Genomic DNA, 22,058 nt, shown 5'->3' on the forward strand with positions numbered 1-22,058 from the left:
AGCATCTCCTTGACAGACAGCCCTATCCAAAGAGCAAATGAAGCTGGGCACAACTTCAGCTGAGTCAACCTGAAGATCACATCAGTTTCTTTGACAATTTATCACAGCTCTAAATTTCATTACTTATTCTCATCAAATACAACTGAAATGTAGGTATGTGGCCATAATGAATCACTGAATCCAGATTATTTTGCAAGGCCCAGATAAAACTCACTTTCAGAAGAGAGGACCAAGAATTTGTTCACCATGTTGCAATCAAGTGAACATGTAAAAAGGATTAGACTAGCTGGAAAATGTGCCTTCAAAGAGTAGAGTGCAAACTATGAGCTACATTTATTATGCAAACTTGTGTTGCTGTGAAAAACAGAGTCCAACTACAATGCAATTTATTTCTGCATTGTAAATGTAAGAAATGTGAAAGCACCATGGAAAGAAAAAAAAGTGCCGTATTAATTTATGGTAACAGTTCCTGAAATAAAATATGGCACTAGGGTAATAGTTTTTATGACTCGGCAATAAAAGTTAACAGAGCCAACAATGGTTTTTGTTTAATTCTCTTCCAACTCTACAGACATAATTCTGCCTTCACCTTCATCACACTTTCATATGGTTTTAACAGGGGACACACCTCCTCTTCTAAGAATCTCTGTACCTGTCAAAGAGGAAAGCAAATGCAAGACAGAAGAAAATGTTAAAATTTGAGAAATCTGAGAATCCTTTTTTCAATGCCACTTCATAACACAGAGACTTACTTGGACAAACTTTTATGCTACTTTTATGTTTGAGGGAAGCACACCTTTTTTAGGATCACTAAAGAGACAACCCTAGGGTAGTAGGAGTTGGAAAAGACTTCTCAGAAGACATGATATCTGAGCTGAATCTTAAGGACAAGTAGGAGTTACTTGTAGGGAACACCAGGATGTGAAGAGACGACAGATGTATGGATGTTATGGATGACAAACCACTGAACTTCTATTTTTCTCAACTCCCTGCAGAAATCTCTCCCTAAACACAGGCAGCTTGCCCCACCAGGCTGCTGCCCACCCAAACCAGCCAGCTGTACCCTTTCCATTGGTCTCACCACTCCCCACCCATCACCAAAGCTAAAATCGTCATGCTTCTTCCTTCCTCCCCTTCACCCAGCTTCCAAGTGACTAACCTACCGTTAACAGCCCTCGGACCTGCGCCCTATGTGCGTCTGTCTACCCCAGCCTTGGCTCGGAGCCCTCGTCACCAACTGCTCACCCGTTGCAGCAGCCTCCTTATTGGTCTTCTCACCTCCAGTTTAAGTCCTTCAAATCCAGTCCATCAGAGTGTCTCAGATATAAATGACAGGTTCCCATCTGTCTTCTACATTAATCCTAGCTACTCTGGGGGCACCTGACAATCTGGCAACTCTCTCCCATGTTGGACATCCATGCATCTGTCGTCTCTTCACATCCTGGTGTTCCCTACAAGTAACTCCTACTTGTCCTTAAGATTCAGCTCAGGTATCATGTCTTCTGAGAAGTCTTTTCCAACTTCTACTACCCTAGGGTTGTGTCTTTAGTGATCCTAAAAAAGGTGTGCTTCCCTCAATTCTTGCATGTACTTGATATCACACTGACCTACTTACAAGCCTTTACCGTTAAGTTTTGAGTTCCCTGAAGATAAGGATTATTTAGTCATCTTTAAAGCACCAGAATTAAACACAGCACCCAAACACAATCTGAGCACCTAGTCTGCACTCAATGAATATTTTTGAATTAGCCCTTGTAATCTTCAAAAGGCCATGAGGAAAAGTGACAAATGTTTACTGAATACTTACTACGCACCAAGCGAGGCCTTTCAGTCCACACTCTGAGATATGTACCTCTATCCCATCAGCCAGTAAAAGCAGGAAGTCAAGACTGAGCCCGGAGCTGCTACTGTGCTGCGCTTAGTTGCTCAGTCATGTCCAACTCTTTGTGACTGTAGCCCGCCAGGCTCCTCTGTCCATGGGGATTTTCCAGGCAAGAACACTGGAGTGGGTTTGTATGCCTTCCTCCAGGGGACCTTCCCAACCCAGGGATGGAACCCAGGTCTCCCGCATTGCAAGTGAATTTTTTACTATCTGAGCCACCAGGGAACCCAAGAATACTGGAGTGGGTAGCCTATCCCTTCTCCAGGGGAACTTCCTGACCCAGGAATCCAACCAGGGTCTCCTTCATTGCAGGCGAATTCTTTACCAACTGAGTTACCCAGGAAGCCCAGACCCGGAGCCACCTGACAGTAAAACCCAGTCTTTGTCCGTTACACCACAGGCTGCAGACCAAAGCAGAGTTCAGAGAAATCCTCAGGGAGAAACGAACGTAAGGCATTCCCAAAATAACCACATTTTAAGTTTTAGATTGCCCTGTGGCTTAGCTGGTAAAGAATCCGCCTGCTATGCAGGAGACCTGGGTTCCATCCCTAGGTTGGGAAGATCCCCTGGAGAAGGGAAAGGATACCCCCCTCCAGTATTTTGGCCTGGAAAACTCCATGGACTGTTTCGTCCATGGGGTTGTAAAGAATCGGACATAAATGAGTGACTTTCACTTTAAGTTTTAGGCGGCAACCTGCCCTGAATTCTAACTAGCCCCGTTCTCATCATACCTCCTATGAAGCAGAAACACAGATTGTACTCTAGGCTCTGCAGCCCAGCAGTGTAAACAGAGCGTGTCTGGGGAGGACTGCAGCCCCCAGAAACGCTCTGAGGCCTACCTGCTGCGACGCACGGCCGGTGAAAGAAGAAGGATCCAGCAAATGGTCCAGCTGGGAGTGGATTGGACTGAAGTAGGCATCGGCCTGGATGCGCTCGATGAGGTCATTGTCACCCCCTTCCTGCTTGACCACGGCAGCTGCCTGCTGTGAGAGCACTCTGATTTTCTCATGGCAATCCTGGGAAGACAGGAGGCACTGGGGTCTCACTAACAGCAGGCATTTGAACGTTGACGCTGTTTATGGCTGGTGCTACAAAGGCCTCTTCTAAAGCTTCATGAACCATCTGCTCTTATGTCCTGCCCAGTTCCTGGCATTTCCCATGGAATCTAAAACCTAATTTCTTCACTGAAAGCAGACTTTTTCTACAAGTGATTAAGCAAGTCATTTTTTAATTAACTGATTTCACCACCATCACCCTCCAAAGATAAGCCTGTTCTGTGACAGCCTGTTGTCACTGTTCTGCACCAACGCCATGACTGAAGGGAAGGACAGAAACACCTTCGTCCACCCTTCTTCAGGGACGAGAGCAGGACCAAAGGTGCAGTGCTTTCAATTTATGCAGGAGCACGAGGGCTACACACCTGGCGGTTACCCCCGGCTTTCACCATGGCCATGATGATGTTCTCTGTGGCCATGAAAGGCAGCTCCTGCCGAACGCGCCGCTCAATGACCTGGAAGAGTGAAGCGCCAAGAAGGATGCCTCAGGTTACAAAGTCGTACGCACAGTAAGACATAAACTACGACCGAAATCATGCACAGTGGGGACGTGTTCTCCCATGTCCACGAAGAAAGAGGGTAGAGGAATTTGTCTTATTCTATACTGCATTTTTAAGTCTTCTCATACTCCAGAGTATTATTCTGATTTTAAAAAGGGATACTGACTTCATCAGAAAAATTCCTCAAACCTCAAGTTTGCTCCAGTTCGGGGCCTGACTTCAGGAGCTGAGTACAGAATGGAAACAAACCCATCCGCCTCAGGCACCTACAAACGGGCCAGTGGAACAGTCTACCACGCCAGCCACAGCAAAGCTGATGACTCAGGGTGGCAGACAGTTTTCAGCCAATTCAAAGTGCTGCCTCTTTCCTGGTCTATAAACCGGTCTACGAATTCCACAGACTTGTTCCTGAGAGCTCGTGTCACAACGTGGAGAGTGAGCTCTGGCTGGGAAGTGCTCCTCCAACACGCTCACTCCAGAGCACAAGGCCCCACTCCCTGCCACACTCCAACCCCTCCTGAATACTGTGCTTTTCAGCGAGGCCTCTTACTTTGGGGTATACCACCAATCCTTCAGAAATGTTCTGCAACGTATTCAGTACAGTATCTGCAGTGAGAAACGCCTCCGCCAAACAGATACGTCTAGAAAAACAAACAGCCAATTCAGTTATAACTTAAAACAAATAACAATTTCCGTGAAATGCAGGGTGTGCCTCAAGGAGCTGCCCTACTGACGTCTCATGCCAGATGTGCCACTTGGACAATTCCCGTCAACAGCCTCAATATCCTGATGACCCTTGAATCTACCACCTCTTGCCCAGACCACCTGCCCAGGCGCCAGGCCATACACCTATTTGGAGAGTTCCACCCGGCTCATCGGTAGGTTCCGCAAGCCCAGGACTGAATGCAGATGCTTCTCCACTGCCTCCTGCTCAGCTCCTCACCCTACTCTTCCTCTCCTGTAGCTCCTGCCTCAGGAAATGGCACCAGCACACCATCACCATCTAAACCCCCACTCCAGCCAACTGCCCAGGCCAGTCCCCATGACATCAATTTATATCCACATCCTCTCCAGTCACACTGCCGCCATGCCAGCGTGGGCGTGGGTTTTTAAAGCAGCCTCCTAACTTGTTCTGACCAGCATCCTGTCTTATACCTGATTCTCCAAACTGTTGCAGGGTGTTTTAGTGGGCACAGATGACTGGGTCACAGTTTGCTAAAATACAGTCAATGTCTGACTTCCGAATGAGTTCACATGTTTTATTTCCATAAATCCTGGATTATGAACACAATCCAGAGAGTTGGCTTTAACTACTGATCATTTCCTCTCAAGAAATTCCAGCAGAATACAAGCAAATGAGAGTGAATCTGCTTTCAAATAAGTATATACATAAAGTAGAAAGTCACGTGCATGCTGGTACCTTATTAGTAACTACTAATTACTCCTGGCCCATCTTGGACCTAATCAAGAGGTCACTGTGCCAAGATACCACAGCTGACACCACCCGCCATCAGAACAACATCTACCCTCGTTTTCAGGGCCCAGAAGGCCCTTCATAAACTGGCTACTTTCCACGAGCATTCCCACCTCATTTCTTGCCACGGACTTCATTCTCCAGGGCTACCTGACTACCAGTAACTAACTCTCCAAACCGTTCTTTCTCCTGCCTCTGCTTTATCCACGCTTCTGATTTCGCCTCACTTGTTAACCGCCTAGACTTCTTCAGTCTACAGCACCGCCTCCTTGTCAAGCTTCCCTCGACGCCTCCCAACCCCGTCTTTGCCCCCGCAAGGATACCCTGTACAGATTCTAACACGCATCACACTGTACCGCGTTCCTGCCTCCCGGTTAAGACTCCAGGCTCCTATGGACGAGGAGGGAACACAGGGATGCTCTGTAGTCCTGTTGCTCCCAGGCCCTCTGTGCCCTCCTACAGCTTGCCGTGTGTGATGCCCCTTTCACTGACCGGTTGGCACTGTCATCGAGTGTGCGTTCAAACCACTGCACAGATGCCGTCTGCAGGGGGTCCATGACAAGGGCCATCAGGTGCCGGGCCAGGCTGCAGCACCGCTCTGAGCGCATAGGGTTCCGCTTGTATGGCATTGCACTTGAGCCTGCCCGTGTAAAGGACAAGAAGCAAAGGCAGGAAGACCTCAGGGAACAGTGGGAGGCCGAGCAGGCTGCCGGCTGAACTGCTCACACGCGCCCACAAACCCGCCGCATCTCGCGGTGTTCCCAGGTCTCCACACGACACTCACCGATCTGCTGTTTTTCAAAGGGCTCCTCCATCTCCTTGAGGTTTGCCAGGAGTCGTATGTCGGTACAAATCTGAGGGAAGCAGGGGCCAGGCGTCACCCACATTCTCAGTGCTCGGGGCCCAGGCAGGGGCTAGACTGACGGAGGAGGTGAGCGCTTCGGGTGCTGCCACCGAGCTGACCGTCAGCACGGTAACGCTCTGGGGAGACCCCACTAGGACACCACGGGCAGACCGTGGCGAGATGAACTTAAGGGGATGCAGGACCCAACCCTTGTTTTTCACACACCTTCACTTAAGAGGCTCCCCTGACAGACCCAAATTACGAACAGCGCTATCTGACATCTCTTGAGAGCACGATGAAGTCGGAGCCTGAGGCTAGGGGTCAGTCTGTGTGCCGACTGCCCACCGCTGCCTCCACTTACCTTGTGCACCGATGCCCCCAAGCTAGCCAGCACAGAGAGCACCTCAATATCTACTTTTCGTGTATAGGTCTGCCCTGTGATGATAAAAGCCCTAGAAATAAATAGAAAGAGCTTTAAGTGAAAATATTTCAAAATGTAACTGTCAGACAAGGGAGCCAACGCAGAGCCTAAGCAAAGGCTGGTCTCACTGAGGTGTTAAGTTGCACTGAGTCCAGGACTGCGCTGATTAGTGGCTCCAGGAAGAAACTGCACTTCCCCACCCCACTTTTTACTAAACCTAGGTGGCCGCCCTGACCCAAGGAGGACACAGTCCAGCAAGCCTCTGTTCTGCTGCAGCCCAGTGAAGTGCCTGAAACAAGGAGCCAACGTGGTGGGTTGGGGGGGAGCGGGGAGGGACAACTTCCCTCGTGGTCCACTGGCTAAGACTCTGTGCTCCCAATCCAGGGGGCCCGGGTTCGATCCCTGGTCAGGGAACCAGATCCCACATACCACAATTAAGAGTTCACATGACTCAAGTTAAGACCCATTGCAACCAAAGAAAGAAAGAAAGAAATATTTTACATAAAAACAACAAAAACAAGGAACCACAGGGGAGCCTGGGGGCCCTTGAAGCAAATAGACAGACTGAGACCAACCTGTCAGAGGCCTTTAGTAAAAACAAAGCCAAAACAACACAGGTAAGGCTATTCTCCTGAACTCACAGCTAAACAGCTCCCTTTTTTCTTAAAAATTATAAGGAATATAATAGAATCCAGGAAACAAAACCACACCAGAGATAGAAGGAAATGGGCGGAAAGACACAGAAAAGAAACAAACAGCTAAGGCCAAATCTGGAGGGATATTGCCTTTTATTACCTAACAGGGAGGCCGACACTTTCCCCACTCACCTACCTCTTGAATCCTGCCTTTTCTGTCACCATCTTGTCAAGCTGTTCTACCTTGGGAAAAAAAGACATCCCCATAGAAATCCAGGCATGTCTAGTAGGAAAACATTGTGACACGTCATCCTGCCCAGGTTTATGCTTTCAGTACCCTTCCAGTCGAGACTGTACCCACCCCAAGATTCATCGCTCCCACCATCCCGGGGGTCAGCTTTGTTTCTGGCACTCCCACGGCTGGGTCTGCCTCATCCAGGTCACTCTCAAAGCACACCTTTTGGTCATCTCCTTCGAAGAGCTGCAGGAAGCTGGCCTGGGTGCCAGTGGTACCCTTCACGCCTCGGAAGCGCAGCTCATCCCGGACACGCTTCAGGTTCTGGAGATCCATGCACAGATCCTGAATCCAGAGACAGCAACGTTTCCCAACTGTGGTCAGCTGAGCAGGCCTGAACACAACCCAAAGAGAACACACAGAAGTCTCAAACCAATGACTTGTTTCATAAAACCTTCGTTGCTTCTTCTAATAATCACTGTTACCCCTGGGAAGGGAAAGAATTAAAGTGAAGACAAAACAAGAGCTAAAAAGCTTAAGCAAATATTAGTTAAGCAGATTCAATGTCATTTATAAGTATTCAAAGGTTATAAAACTAAAGGGCCACTAGCATAGCTCTTGCTTCATCATCAAGAGGCACTATAAGGGCAGAGACAATGTCTGCTTTGTTTGTCCCTAGATCTTGGCAAGAAATACACACATAACAAACACTTGCCAAGCATCTAATGTGTTGCTGGTATTGGAAATACAACAAAGAACAGAACAGACCAAGTCCCTGTCCAGTGGAGCTCAGACTGTAGTGTAAAAAAGTAAACAAGCAAGATAACTGCTCATTTTTAAAATGCTATCAAAAAGTAAAACAAGGACACTGGAGACCGTGACTCTAGACCGGCAGGAAAGAAAGGACTTTGGAAAGAGTCAAGACCTGATGAAGACCGAGCTGAGCCGCAGAGAACCACCTGGACACACGCACAATCAGAGGACTCTAACTGAACAGCTAATGGCTTTGTCTTCAGTCTAAATCAATGCCAGCCAACAGCAGGTCTGTTTATAACATAAAACGTGATTATGAATAAACTATAATAAAGCCAGAGTTCTAATAGATTACCTAACCTTCTCTATTAGGCGAATGATACTGACAGCTGGCGACAGGAAGGCACCCCACTAAGAATGTCCAAAGCAGACACATAATCCCCAATTAATCTTTAGGTAGTTTTCCTTAAATAGATTATTGGTATAATAAAGAAAAGAAATTTGCGTGGACCTATTCATAGCAGCCTTACACGCAACAGCAACAGAGCGGGAACAATCCAAATGTCCAGCAACTGGTGAACAGATAAAAGGTAGCGTGTCCACATAATGGTATGTTATTTGGCTGTAAAACACATTAAGTAATGACACATGCTACAGCATGGATGAACACTGAAAATGCCATGTTAAGTGAAATGAAGCCAGTCACAAGGAGATGAGTACTGCACGATTCTACTTGATTGAAGTGTTCAAGAGACAAATCCACAAACAGAAAACAGATTTGTGGTTGCCAAGAGATAGGGAATGGGGAGATGGGAGGGACTCCTAAAGGGTACAGGTCTTTTGAGGGGGAGGTGATGGAAATATTCTGAAATTACACACTGGTAATGACTGCATAAACTCTGTAAATATACAAAAAATGGGTGAATTTTATGGTACATCAGTTGTATCTCAATAAAGCTGTTTCTTTTTAATTGCAGGGACTGATCCATTCTGCGGTGAGATCTATGCATCAGTACCATTTTCTGAGTTCCTAACACCTGCCAACTGTGGCAGCAGACACCTCTCATTCCACCATCCCCAAAGGAATACTGGAATGGCTGTATTCCCTGAATACTCTCTAGCAGATGCCGAAGAAGGGTTGCAACACAGATGATGCCAGGTGTGGAGGGAGCCAGCACAGAGGGCAACCTTTGTCATGGCTCAGCCACAAACACGGAGCAACAACCCCCTCACGTGAACAAATCCTTCTGGTTTCTGCAACCAATAATGTAGGCCCTAATTTTAAGGAAGGTTAAATTCAACTCAATAGGCTTTCCTAAGCTACAGGAGATGATATCCTTGTTGCCATAGCAATACCTACCCCGTCAAAACATAAGGCAGATGCCAATACACCACGACTCAAATATCATCACCTGAAACCTGCCACTAGCAATCCAAAAATGACATCATCGGCTTTAAAAAAGGGTTTTACTTGGTAATCATAAAAATGTTTGCACATTAAAAAAAAAAGGCCAGAGTAATCAGTATTTACATCTTGGTGCACCTTCCAATCTCTGTACAATTTACATGCTGCATTCCCATGCATTTACACATGCATTCCCATGTCTTATTAATCTAACAAGCATCATTTTCCTGGCTGTGTATTATTCTAACCTATGTATATACTACAGTCTTATTTAAGTATTCTCTTATTCTTAGACATTTATAGATTGTTTCCAAGGCTACCATCATAAATAATATAACAATGATCTTTGTACATACAGCTTTTTCCATAATTTGGATTACTTGCATTAAATACTCAAGAATGGAATCACTGAATCAAGAGCACCTTCTTGAGAGGCAGAGTGGAAACAGATCTAAGAAGGGAGCAATCAAGAGTGTCCCCTTCCTGGGCCACAAGGCTGGGAGAGCCCCTCTCCTTCCCACTCACGCCACAGGAAGATGCCCACCTGAACTCTGGTCCTTCATAGTGACCCCAACTAGCCATCTGTTATCCTGACCTGGAGAACCACCGGGGCTGATTCTACCAACCAGCACTGATTCCGGAGTGGGAAAGGAAGGATCAGGCCCTGTCACCTAAATAGGATCTGCTTTCCAACCTCCTCCCTACCACTAAAAGATTTCCCTGTAGGCAAAGGGGATACCAGAAGTGTTAGAGTAGTAACAGCAACAACAAAAAGAGAACACTTTCTGAATACATAACTGTATACATAGTTTTCAGTGAAACGAACCATTAGGTTTACTCTCTCAGCAGTACAGCTTCTAAGGTAGGTATAAGCTTCATTCCTCATAGGCATCCCAAGTGCTTATATTTTGAGTTTTCTTAACTCAAGGTTACCATGGAGAAGGGAGAACTGAAGGAATAAATGGAAGCTGAATGCCCATAAATAAGCCCAACCCCCAAGAGATAACCCTCTCACTTACTGGAAATGTGTGAAACCTAAGGTGGGGAGATCGGCTTGTTCCTTGGCAAAGTCGGCAAGCCGAGAGATCACCCTGGCAAGCTGCAACGAGACGGTGTGGGAGAAAGGTGAATTCAGGCTGAGCACTGCATAAACAGGAACTAAACCTGGAGACAAATTCATCTACAATTACACTTCCAGCTCACAGAAGGCAGAGGCCACATTTTTCCATCTTTGTATCTTAAAGTACCAAACAACATTCAAAAACTGAGTTGACTACCTAAAATGCCACAAATTATTTCTGCATAGTTTTAACACCACTGGCATGCTCATGAAGAAAAACAAAATCATAATCTGACCCACACATTCCAGCAACATGCTGCTGGTTACACTTCCCTCACTTAAAAGGCTATGCTTTAAAAGCACAAACTCATACAGTGTTTTAATTCAAGAAGAGACAATTAGTTCTAGAGATGTGATCTAGGATCATTCATCTTAGTACACAGTAACTTATTTAGATCTATACTGTGCTGATTTATTCAAGGTGGTGCCCATCTCCTGTCACAGGGAATCTTAGGACTGGCAGGAAATTCGTCAACTTCTTACCTTTGGCAAAAGCAGGTCAAATGCATTTCTGAGAATAATCAGGTCCTGCAAGGGAAAATGCAGTGGTCTGACATTAATCAGCTTTGCCCAAATGTTATGACCTAACACGTTACGGCCGTCACATCTGGGTTTCTTAGCTAGTTGCCTAACTTACTTTCAGCAATACACTGTGCAAGTCAGAAGCTGCTAACAGAACTCTTCTGATTATTGCCTTAAAAGCCTACCAACTGGGAGCGCAGTACTGCTAGGATCTATAAGCACAAAGCCTTTATACTTATAAAGCTCTATTTATGGGGTATCTAACTTAACTGGAAAATGATAAGGGGCAGCCCTGTCATGAATATGACAAAGATGTCCAGGTCAACAGGGTTTATATCTTCCCGGACAATAGCATTTGAGTTTCTGAGAAGACTCCACAGGGCACATTCCATTAGTCTCTGCTCCCTTCTCTTTCCATGTCTGTCATTGCTAACAACAAAAAAGGCATGAACTAAAGGATCTAGGTTCAGGAAATTTAACGCTGTTCTTGGGGGAGTGAGATGATGTAAGTGTTGCAAGCAACTCCAACACATGCTTGAGACGGTAACTGTTGAGCCCAACTACACGCTGGATACTTTTAAAAAGCCTACTCCAAGTTAGAGGACTGCTCTTCTCCCATTATCTGACTCACTAATTATACACAGATGCCTTTAATTATGTACCACTTTAGACAAAAAAAAGTTATATGGGGGCAACTTAAAAACTACTGGCTTCTTTCTGAACTGGAAGTGTATCTGGATTCTAACTTCTAGTCCCACGGGTGCACTGTGACTAGGGCAGAGGTTTGGAGTCATTCTACCCAGGGCTGTATACTTTCCAGGTTGGGCAAGTTCTTCAACCTCTTTAAGTTTCCTCATCTGTGGAGGTGGGGATTATAAAGCCAGAGCCAAAGACTATATATTCTGCATCCATTTACGTGAAATTTCGAGAAGACACAACTATAGACACAAAAAGCAGGTCTCAGTTGTTTGGGTCTGGAAGCAGGAGTGGGGACTGATGGCAAACAAGCAAGACAGACCGTCTTGGGATGAGGGGTGTGTTCTAAAACTAGCATGTGGTGAGGCTGAATGTTGCATAAATTTATTAAAGCTCACTGAACTATCCATCTAAAATGGATGAATTTATGGTATTAAATTATACCTTAATAAAGTTATTTAAAAATGGAGACAACAGCATCTATTATGCCTGTTGTGATGAAAAAATGAATACATATGAAGTGCTCACCTAGTAAACTTTTAGGAAAATGCCTGCTTGTTACTTTTTCATGTTTGACTATGAGACACTTTTGCTAATTAAAGGATTTAAGAATTATAATGCAATTACCTTTTCTTTTCAGAAGTCAAAGTTAAGAGTTATAAAGGACTTTGGAAAGAAAATCCCTTTGGAAAAGTACTTTGGCCACTAAAATGCTAAGCTTTCAGCTATGTCCAGCATACTGATGTATATAGGCAGTATCTGTACATTATTTTATGGAGGTCATTAGGGGTTTACAGTTTAGACTGGAAGGATACCAAAAGCAGAAAAATCCTGAGCGCTGAGATCCTAAGACCTATGGACTCACTTCCTAAAATGGACAAAATCAATTAAAATGTATAAAGATATTATAAAGCCTGAGTCCTAGGGGACACAGAACAGCATGGGCTCCTACCGTATTGTCTCCCACATAGCAGGAGGTGGCGCCAAGATGGATAATGCTGGCGGCTTTGGGGCAGCAGTGGGCAAACGTGTGCACGTGGGCCATCACATCATGTCGCAACTGCTTCTCCTCTTCAGCTGCCATCCTGAAGTCAATGTTGTCCAGGTTTGATTTCATCTCCTGGATTTGTTCATCTGTGATAGGCAAACCCAGTGTCTGCAGAACAGGCAAAATAAAATGAAGTTACTTCTTATGTCACATCATTTGAACGGAAATGACAGTAAAAAAGAAAACTGATTCATGTTAGTGTTTATGCCCTACCTTCCAATTCTTAAACTAAAATTTGGAGCAATTAAACTAAAAGGACATGGGGAGGAAGAGACAACTATCTTTTTAAAATTCTGGCTGCGCTGGGCTTTTGTTGTGGCACGGGGGCTCTTTTTGAGGGCACGGGCTCAGTAGTTGCAGTGCTCAAGCTTAGTTGCCCTGCTGCATGTGGGATCTTACCTCCCTGACCACGGATCGAACCTGCATCTCCTGCAATGGAAGGTGGATTCTTACCCACTGGACCACCAGGGAAGTCCCCAGGAAACTTTCTAAATGAATCATGGCAGTTATATTCTAAGTAAACTCCAATATACACAACAACGTAGTCCTGATTTCTGTTCCTTCTGCCCCGACACCTCTGCTCACTCCCTCACAGGTTCTGGTCTCTGGGCTCAAATGCCATCGCCTCAGAGAGGCTTTCCTGACATCAGTGTGAAACACCCTTCTTCGGTGTCACTCGCTATCCCTTTAACCTGGTTTTATTTAGAGCACTTACTGCCATATGACATTTTTATACATCTTTTAGCCTGTCTCTCCTCTCTAGAATGTATAGACTCCCTGAAAGGAGAGCTTTGTGGTATTTATTGCTTAGGCTCTTTAGTGCTCGGTTCTTAAATGCCCAGAGTGTGGGATCCCGGCCACAGCTTTATATCCGATCTAGATGGATTTAGTCAGAGAAACCAAAATTAGCAACACTGTTAGTAGCTCTGCCAACAAATTATGTGCTGCGAATTCAGTGCAACTGAAAGCAATTCCAGGAGATATTAATGAGAAAATAAACACATCAACATCTTACATTCATCCATCACTGAATAAAATCAGGCTGACAAAAAATAGCTGGCAGCCCACAGGCAGCTCGGAACCCTGGAGCCAAGTGCTGAATATGTACATTGGTGAATTTTACCCAAACCTCAATTCAAAGTCCCAAGGCCTGGTCCTGAGAAGGAGCTCACATCTTAAGACTTATCTAGTCAGATGTGGCTATTTACATTTAAACTAGTAAAAATTCAATTCCTCGGTCACATTACATCTGGCCAGGCTGCCTTGGATCTTTGAGCGGAGACATCGTAGGGCTCCTCCTAAAACAGAACAGCAGGGGGCAGTGTGGTCAAATTGCTTCCTCCCCAAGCAACGCATCTTCTCAAAATCCAAGGCGGACGAACTTTCTGCGCTTGCCCTAGTCTCTTATTCCTCAAGTATTTTTTTTTAAACTATTAAATTATTATGTACTTCATGCTGTTCATTTTGACACCCTAGCTAATAGATAATACAGACTCAGAAGATATCAAAATTGCATGCATTTCAGGCAATGTGTAGACTGGGCAGAGGAAAGGATACATACCGACTCTACATTTCAATTCCAGCTTTAAGTTCTTACAAGCTATGGTGACTGGCATCAGCCTCATCTACACGGAGTACCAAGTAAAACAGAAAACAGAGTAGATGCTGCTGCTGCTAAGTCGCTTCAGTCGTGTCTGACTCTGTACGACCCCATAAGGTAACAAACCACAACACACTTCATGTCCTGATCTATTATTGTTATCCGAGCTCTGTGTTTATGAAATCTGTGCCTTCATTTTATCCTCTGTAAAATAGGAATCACATACTTATAAAGAATTGTTTTGAGAATTAGTAAATTATTTTTTAAGGTCTTCAAACTGCTTAGCACACATAGCAGGCACTGTAGAAATGTCTGCTAGCATTTAAAATTTTTTTTATTGGAGTATGGTTGATTTAAAAGAATGTGTTAGTTTCAGATGAAAAGCAAAATCAATCAGTTATCATATATCCATCCACTTTTTTAGATTCTTTTCCTAGATAAGCCATTACAGAGTATTGTGTCTGCTAGTGTCATGTACTACTTTATTTCTTGAGCAAGGTGATAGGAAGGGGGTAAAATTTAGGAAGAAAGTTTTCTGTTCGGGGACCCTATACCTTGGTCCTAGGTAGGTACTCAGATTGTTTCTGAGGTTACTAAATGTCATTTCGGAGAGGACTGCCATCTTGCTTGTTGTGTCATTTTCCTCGGAAACTTTATAGCTCTCTGGATCACTCTCAGCTTCCTTCAGCGCTTCTGTGAAGATCCTTCTGGGGCTATTTCTGAAACCGCTCGGCAGAATACCTCTACATGAAGCTCTCAGAACCCATAACTCGCATCTAATAACCCCCTACCCTGATTCTCTCTCCCCAGAGACAAAAAAAGGCAGTCTAGTGAAGAGGAAACAATGGCCCAGGAAATGTGTATTTTGCAGTGACAGCTCTCTGATTACACAGAGGCATGTGGATGGCGAGGTGGCTGGGCGTTCAGTCAGGCTTTGCATGGTCACGGGTTCACACCCGGGTTCCTTTATTTATACGAGAGTGCTAACTCACTTCAGTCATTTCCGACTCTTGGCGACTCCATGGACTGTATAGCCCGCTCTCTCCATCGGATTCTCTAGGCAAGAATACTGGAGTGGGCTGTCATAATGGTTAGAAGCAAATATCTCAATGGCACATCATCGGGGCTTGGTCTTCTCTTCTATAACGTGGGAAACCTCCCCCTAGTTTGCAAAGTCTTTCTGGGTTAACCGGGTAAAGACGTGTGATGCCGGGAGCCGGTGAGGCATTCCACTCGTGACAAAGGTCATGAGGAAGGAGGCTCGGCATACGCAAAGGCGGGATCGAGCCTCAGGAGTCCGCCCGGATATTCTCGAGCATTTTCCCCCAAAAAACCAGAGTCTGCCTACTTTATTGCTTTGTGCTCTCACCTCTGACTTTACTGGGGGCTGTCCCCTACCACCATCTTGCTCTCTCTCTGTCAAAGAGTTAACTTACAGCTCCAATTAATAAAGTTCCTGGGCAATTAGGAGTGTTTAAATCCAAACCCCTCAGATGGCTCTCTAACTCGCCTGACAAGTTTACCCGGACTCCTGCAGCTATGCATACGATTGTTTACAGTCTCCTAGCCTCCAGAGGCACGGGAAGCTTAAGATATTCAAATAGCTTAGAGCCTCTCAGAGAGTTAAAAACTGTCAGAATAAACTAGTAAAGGATTTCATTGATGAGTCAATGCTTGTTGCCAAGTTTTCACATCCCCTGAATTGTATCCTTGAATGTGTATTAATTAATAGTTGGTACATAGAAAAAATAAGTAGTGGCCTTGGTGTTAGTAACTTTAGACCCTTAAGGTAATAAATTCTTTTCTTTGTTGTAAGCCCATTACACATCCGCCCTATAGGAATGCAATTTTATCTTTGGAAGATGGCACCAAACCTTAAAATAATTACTCTTAGAGAAAATAAGTCTTTGTTGATAAGTCCTTGTCAAGAGTCATAAAATGTTAGTAGGCCTTCTGGCCAGAAGATGATGTAAATCACCTAAACCATTTGTATACGATAAATTTGCAGGAAAGAAACGTTGGTTTTTGATAAGAATCAAAGACTGCTGACTTTGCATCCCCTATTATCCTCTATGTGTAACTTAGGGTATAAAAACCCCTGTTGAAAATAAAGCTACGGGCCTTGCTCACCAACGCTTGGTCTCCCCATGTCATTCTTCCCTTTAACTTCCAGCTGAGTCTCCATCTGGAGCGCGGAACCCACCACGCTTACTAATTATGCCTGGGCTTCTAAGACCCACTCCAGAAGGTGTCTAGGGTGAGGCACCTTCCGCTATTCGAGAGGGCGCCTGCGGCCTACGTAAGTGGTGCAAACTTCTTGTCTTGAAGTTTTATTGGTCTCCCGCGTAAACCAAGCTACTCAGCTTCTTTTCTCCACTGAATTTTCCTACTGAGCTATCCTCATTCTATCATTCTTTATATCTCTAATTAGCATATAAATAGTCGCCTAGGCCGTCTCTCCTTCGAATACCCTGGATCAGCTGGGGCTGGTCCCCAGCAGTGTACAGAAGCCAGCACAACGGCACGGAAGGAGTACTCAGCGGTGCACTCCTACAGGAACCGCCAAAACTTACTCCCGGAAACGGTAAATGGACTTCTCGCCGCCCACCGTCCGCCTCCAACCCTCCACCATTAAAACATGTGAGATAACAGGGAGCGACTGCTGGGCCTCCTGCCCTGGCCTTCCTGGGGCCGTTCCTCCGGAAAGGGAACACCTGGCCGAAAATAGCGGGGCAGCTGCTGGGGGAGGCTCAGCCCGCGCTGTAAGTCCCAGCCTGGCACGTGCGTTACCTGCTCGGCCTCCGCCAGCCACAGCCAGAGCTGCCGCCAGGTCCGGAATTTGTACTTGTCGCTAAACAGGAAGCACATCTCCGGGCTAGCATAACGGGAAGCAAGCGGCGAACGGTAGCTGTCATGCCCGCAGGCCGCCTCCCGCCCGCCACGGTCACCCGCCGCGGCCATCCCGGGCTCTAGACCCCGCCGAAGCTGACAGGGTCAGCGAGGGCGGAAGGGGAAGTCTGAGGGCGGGACTTCCTCCACTTGGTTCCACCCCTGGGGTTTCCGGGAGACCCGAGCCTTCAAGGCTGCTGGGTTTAGGCTCTTCGCTGCTGCTGCTGCTGCTGCGTCGCCTCAGTCATGTCTGACTCTGTGCGACCCCATAGACGGCAGCCCACCAGACTCCCCCTCCCTGGGATTCTCCAGGCAAGAACACTGGAGTGGGTTGCCATTGCCTTCTCCAATGCATGAAAGTGAAAATTGAAAGTGAAGTCGCTCAGTCGTGTCCGACTCTTAGCGACCCCATGGACTACAGCCCACCAGGCTCCTCCATCCATGGGATTTTCCAGGCAAGAGTACTGGAGTGGGGTGCCATTGCCTTCTCCACGTAGTCTCATTAAATCCATGTGAGGGTCCTGAATTGTTCAGGTATTGTTAAATAATACACTACTCTCCAGTGCGGAGTAAGTGCTCAATAAATGCCCGCCATTATTCTAATCCCCATTTTTCAGGCATGGGGAGGTTGACCGTCTTGAGATAGCTCGTGTGGATAGAAGGGCACGAGCTAGGAGTTAGGGCAAGAGCTAGGAGTTAAGTGTAGGGGACAGGCTCCAGGCTCCCAGTTCTTACAAGATTCAAATGTATTCTTTCCTTTGTGCTACCGATGCAGGAACCTGGTAGGCTGTAGTCCATGGGGTCGCAAAGAGTCGGACACGACTGAACGACTTCGCTTTCACTTTTCACTTTCATGCATTGGAGAAGGAAATGGCAACCCACTCCAGTGTTCTTGCCTGGAGAATCCCAGGGAGGGGGAGCCTGGTGGGCTGCTGTCTCTGGGGTCGCACAGAGTCAGACACGACTGAAGCGACTTAGCAGCAGCAGAAGCTACTATATTGCTTTGAAATTACCTTTTTTTGAGTGTCTCACTATATGGGGATGTCCATTTTGAATTCTCAGCTTGTTGGTTGAGGTCGCCACTTTCCCAGTAACCATAAGACTTAAGGGATATTAAAAGTTCTGATTAAATCTCAAGATTTGCAAGATCTCATCTTTGACAATAACTTCTGTCACCTTTCCATTTCTGCTGTTTTTTTCATTATTTACTAAAAAACGGACGGCCCACCCCTGTAGTGTTCTCCCTTCCCACCTCAGATTTCATATAGGCTTCTTGTAACTCTCACCAGAGTTCAGTGCTGTTGGCCTTTTCCATGGATGGCAAACTTGGTGTGGGTGGGGATCATGCCTGCCTTGGTCCCTGGTGTCTCTGGCAGGTGGATCCAGCACAGGACCTTACATAGCGTAGATGCTCAGAGTGTTTGCTGGGTGAATGAATGCTGTCCAGAGGCGCCTAGCCCAAAAGAGAAACAAGGCCTACAGTTACCAAGATACAAGTTAGATCCTGACATCGCCCTTCCTCTTCCCCCAGTCTCTCACGTTCCTTCAGTGTCTTCATGCCGTAGATCCTTCGTGTCTCCACCTGGGCTTCAGAATTGTCAGAGTGGACCACAATAGCAATCCTGGAATGCCTTGGCCATCAGAGAAGCTCATCAGTTACCTGGGCTTATCACCCACATCTTCTTCACCTATCTCCCCTCTGGAGCTGCAGAGGATTGGTTTTTTGGGGGTGAGGACAGTTCTGGAAAGATGAAGACCACTCCCTGCAACTCCCCACTCTGTGGAGTGTTTCAGGGCTGTCGCTGCTGGGCTGGGCTGAGTTTACTACCCCCCATGGTGGCCTTCCATGGTGCCTCCTGCCAACCTCAGTCTCCTCGGTTGTCCAGCCTCACTCTGCTGTTGCCTCCTCCTATAAGAGTTTGTTTCCAGCCTCTGTCTTCATTCAGGAAAGAACTTGCTCTTTGTTATTTTATCTTGAATCTCTCCAGTTCTGCCTCCCTTTTGTGTGTGTGTGTGTGAAATGCACAGATCTCTTCCACTACAGAATCATCTTCACATGCTCTTTTATGAAAATCTCTCTTACTGGCTGCCTCTTCACCCACTGTTCCAGAACTGCCCAGTTACTAGCTCTGTGACTTGGGTGATCATCTTTTGGCACTTGGGTCTTCTTACCTGTAAAATATGCTCATGATCCCCAGGTGTACAGTGAGGAGCAAAGGCAGGTGACACAGATGCTGACTTCCTACCTGGCTCAGTGTCTGGGGCTCCTGTATTCAACACATTTGTTGTCCTCCCTGCTTGACTCCTTAGTGCTGATGCAGCTTCTGCTCTCTCATATCCTCTCAACTACCTTCACTGATCATCAGTCTCTTCTCTAATAAAGAAATCAAAAGGCCTTTTGCCATAATGTTTGCCTATTTGCATAGAAAATCACTAATGAAGTCGATGTGGCGGTGGGGGTTGGGGTGGACATGCATGGAACAGGGTAGACCACGTAAGAACTGGGAACAGGCTTCCCAATGTACATCTTTAAATCATTTTGATTTCCGAGTTGAACAGTTTTCCATTTTCCTGTATTAAGTCATCCCCTGTGGCTGACTGAAATACTTAACCTTTTAGACAACCCCTCTCTCCTGTTTTGAAAACTAAACTGTACTGATTCTCCTCTTTCTGACTGCTCTCTGACGATCCAACCTTCTCTCACTTTTGAAAATGGAAGTGGTGGGAATTTCAAGATTTCACCCACCTTTCCTCCCCTTGGAAGCTGTTCACACGTCTGCAAGTCTTACCTTCTGAGCCCACAGGTTTCTTCAGAGTTTTGGTTCTTAAACTTCAAAGGCCACCTAGACACTTGCAGCTGGTTGTCACTATATCTAAAGCAGCATCTCTAAAATCGGGAATTTTACATCTATCCTTTTATTTTTATTTCAGGCTTTTAAAATACCTAGTTTCTTAAATTCTGTTACTCATGAGGATCGTTCATTTCAGTGGTGCCGAGTGTGCACCAAGCATTGTACTAGGCACTGGGATTCAGTGGTCGGCTGAGGAGGCTTGAGTGGAGAGGACAAGAGTGGAAAGAGGGAGGGAGATACCTTTAGAGGAGTAGATGGAAGGCAAACATGGGAACCTTGTAGGAAAGAAGGGTATCTGGGATTTTCTTCTCAGCACTGGAAAACCACTAAAAGGTTTTAGGCTGGAGAATGACTTCATTAGATGTATGTGCTGAAAAACATCATCTCAGGTGTTATGTGTAGAATGGACTGGGGGCAGGGACCTGGAGTGAATGCCATGTGAGAAACAGGCTGAGCTAATGCAGTGGACTAGGTAAGACCTAGGTGTGGGTGATCTAGCTTGGGCACAGGAAGTAATCAGCAGAGGAAATGAAGGAAAGGAAGAGATGGGTTAGTTATGGGGAGTAAGGAAGGGAGTGGACTCAGTGATGTGCCTAGGTTTCTAGGTTTTATCGCTGAAAGGATAGCAGTGCCATTTATCCTGGGGTGGGAGAAGGGCCAAGCAGGCAGGCTGGACTTCTCTTTTGGGTTTACCAAGTTTGCAAAGTCATTAATATACCCAGGTGTCTCAAAATGATAAGTAGACAATTATATATACACAAGTCTGGACCCCAATGGTAAGGATTAGAAATATAAATTTAGCAGTCTTTAGCACATAGATGGTAACTAAAGCCATCGGTGTTTTAGATGCTCAAGCTGGAGAACACCACAGCAAAGAACTCTGCCTTTTTTGGTGCTTCCATTCCAGTGAAGAAGATGCATAATAAAGTCTAAACAAGATCATTTAGAAAGTGCTTAAATTTTGTGAAGAAAACAGCATCGAGTAGCTTAGGGTAGGGATGGGGGTGACAGCTGATCATGTGAATACAGAATGGAGAATACAGAGTTAAAAGTAGCCAAGGAGGCAGCTTGGATGGGAAGGGGAGAATGGGTGCATGTGTATGTATGGCGAAGTCCCTTCGATGTTCACCTGGAACCGTCACAACATTGTTAATCAGCAATCGGTTCAGTTCAGTCGCTCAGTCGTGTCCGACTCTCTGCGACCCCGTGAATTGCAGCACGCCAGGCCTCCCTGTCTATCACCAACTCCCAGAGTTCACTGAGACTCACGTCCATCGAGTGAGTGATGCCATCCAGCCATCTCATCCTCTGTCGTCCCCTTCTCAAGTTTAAAAAAAATGGTTAAAAAAAGAAAAAGCCAAGGTAGGGATGAGGAAGGGAAAGGATCTCAAGCACTGGTGGAACAAACACTTGACGGGAGCACCTCTCTGATTCGTTTGGAAGCAGGAATTTGTGAGAAATTCTTCCAATACCTCTGATCTTCTCCACGTATCAAGTGGACACAGGATGCTTGCTGGCAGTATCAGGGTCTCATTGCTGGTTGGCTACAGTAGGTTGACAGGAGTCCTTGTTTGCTCTGCAGTGATTTTTTCCCCCCACCCAGAGATGCTGCTTTTGGTTGCTGGTAGAAAACAGAAAATAGGGTTTTTCCAAAGTAGGAATTTTAGCACCCTTATTATTAAAAATATAGGCTATTATATTTAAACTGGTTTAGGAAGGATGTGGGAAAAGGAAAGGGATGATGGACTTGAAGGAAGTAAATAGGCCACCATCCTGGAATAGCTGATGAGGCCAAACAAAGCCAAAGAGCAGCAGGGACCAGTTCGGAAGACAGGAGGTCAAGGTCAAAGATGCCGAAATTAGTGACTCAGGAGGGGAGCAACTTGGGGGTGAGTAGGGGGCTTCCCAGGTGGCTCAGTGGTAAAGAATCCACCTGCCAATGCAGGAGACCTGGGTTCAGTCCCTGAGTTAGGAAGACCCCTTGGAAGGAATGGCAACCCACTCCACTGTTCTTGCCCGGGGAAATGCCGTGGACAGAGAAGCCTGGGGGGCTACAGTCCATGGGTTCATCAAGAGTTGGACACAACTTGTGGAGTAAACAACAAGGGGAGCATGTGGCCAGAGTGA

The 22,058-nt window shown here is 46.0% G+C and overlaps 1 protein-coding gene across 1 annotated transcript; it reads right to left on the reverse strand.

Annotated features, from left to right (window-relative positions):
- Positions 1-369: 369 nt before the first annotated feature.
- ADSL (adenylosuccinate lyase) lies at positions 370-17,199 on the reverse strand. The gene is made up of 13 exons (XM_005899458.2): positions 16,981-17,199; positions 12,495-12,698; positions 10,808-10,852; positions 10,224-10,303; positions 7,269-7,440; positions 7,008-7,054; positions 6,117-6,207; positions 5,696-5,765; positions 5,404-5,551; positions 3,988-4,078; positions 3,303-3,392; positions 2,722-2,898; positions 370-652 (listed from the first exon to the last, which is right to left on the reverse strand). The coding sequence occupies exons 1-13, from the start codon at positions 17,149-17,151 to the stop codon at positions 566-568; spliced, it is 1,473 nt and encodes a 490-aa protein (XP_005899520.1). The 5' UTR covers positions 17,152-17,199; the 3' UTR covers positions 370-565.
- Between the last annotated feature and the right edge of the window lie 4,859 nt (positions 17,200-22,058).

This window comes from Bos mutus, chromosome 5 (assembly GCF_027580195.1).
Source record: "Bos mutus isolate GX-2022 chromosome 5, NWIPB_WYAK_1.1, whole genome shotgun sequence".
In the NCBI taxonomy this organism is placed as follows: Eukaryota; Metazoa; Chordata; class Mammalia; order Artiodactyla; family Bovidae; genus Bos; species Bos mutus.

Coding starts and splice junctions, on each gene's coding strand:
- ADSL (XM_005899458.2), bottom strand. CDS start 17,151: ATGGCCGCGGCGGGTGACCGTGGCGGGCGGGAGGCGGCCTGCGGGCAT. Junction 12,699..16,980: donor GGCTGGCGGAGGCCGAGCAG/GTAACGCACGTG, acceptor CCTGTTCTGCAG/ACACTGGGTTTGCCTATCAC. Junction 10,853..12,494: donor GCTATGTGGGAGACAATACG/GTAGGAGCCCAT, acceptor TTTCCCTTGCAG/GACCTGATTATTCTCAGAAA.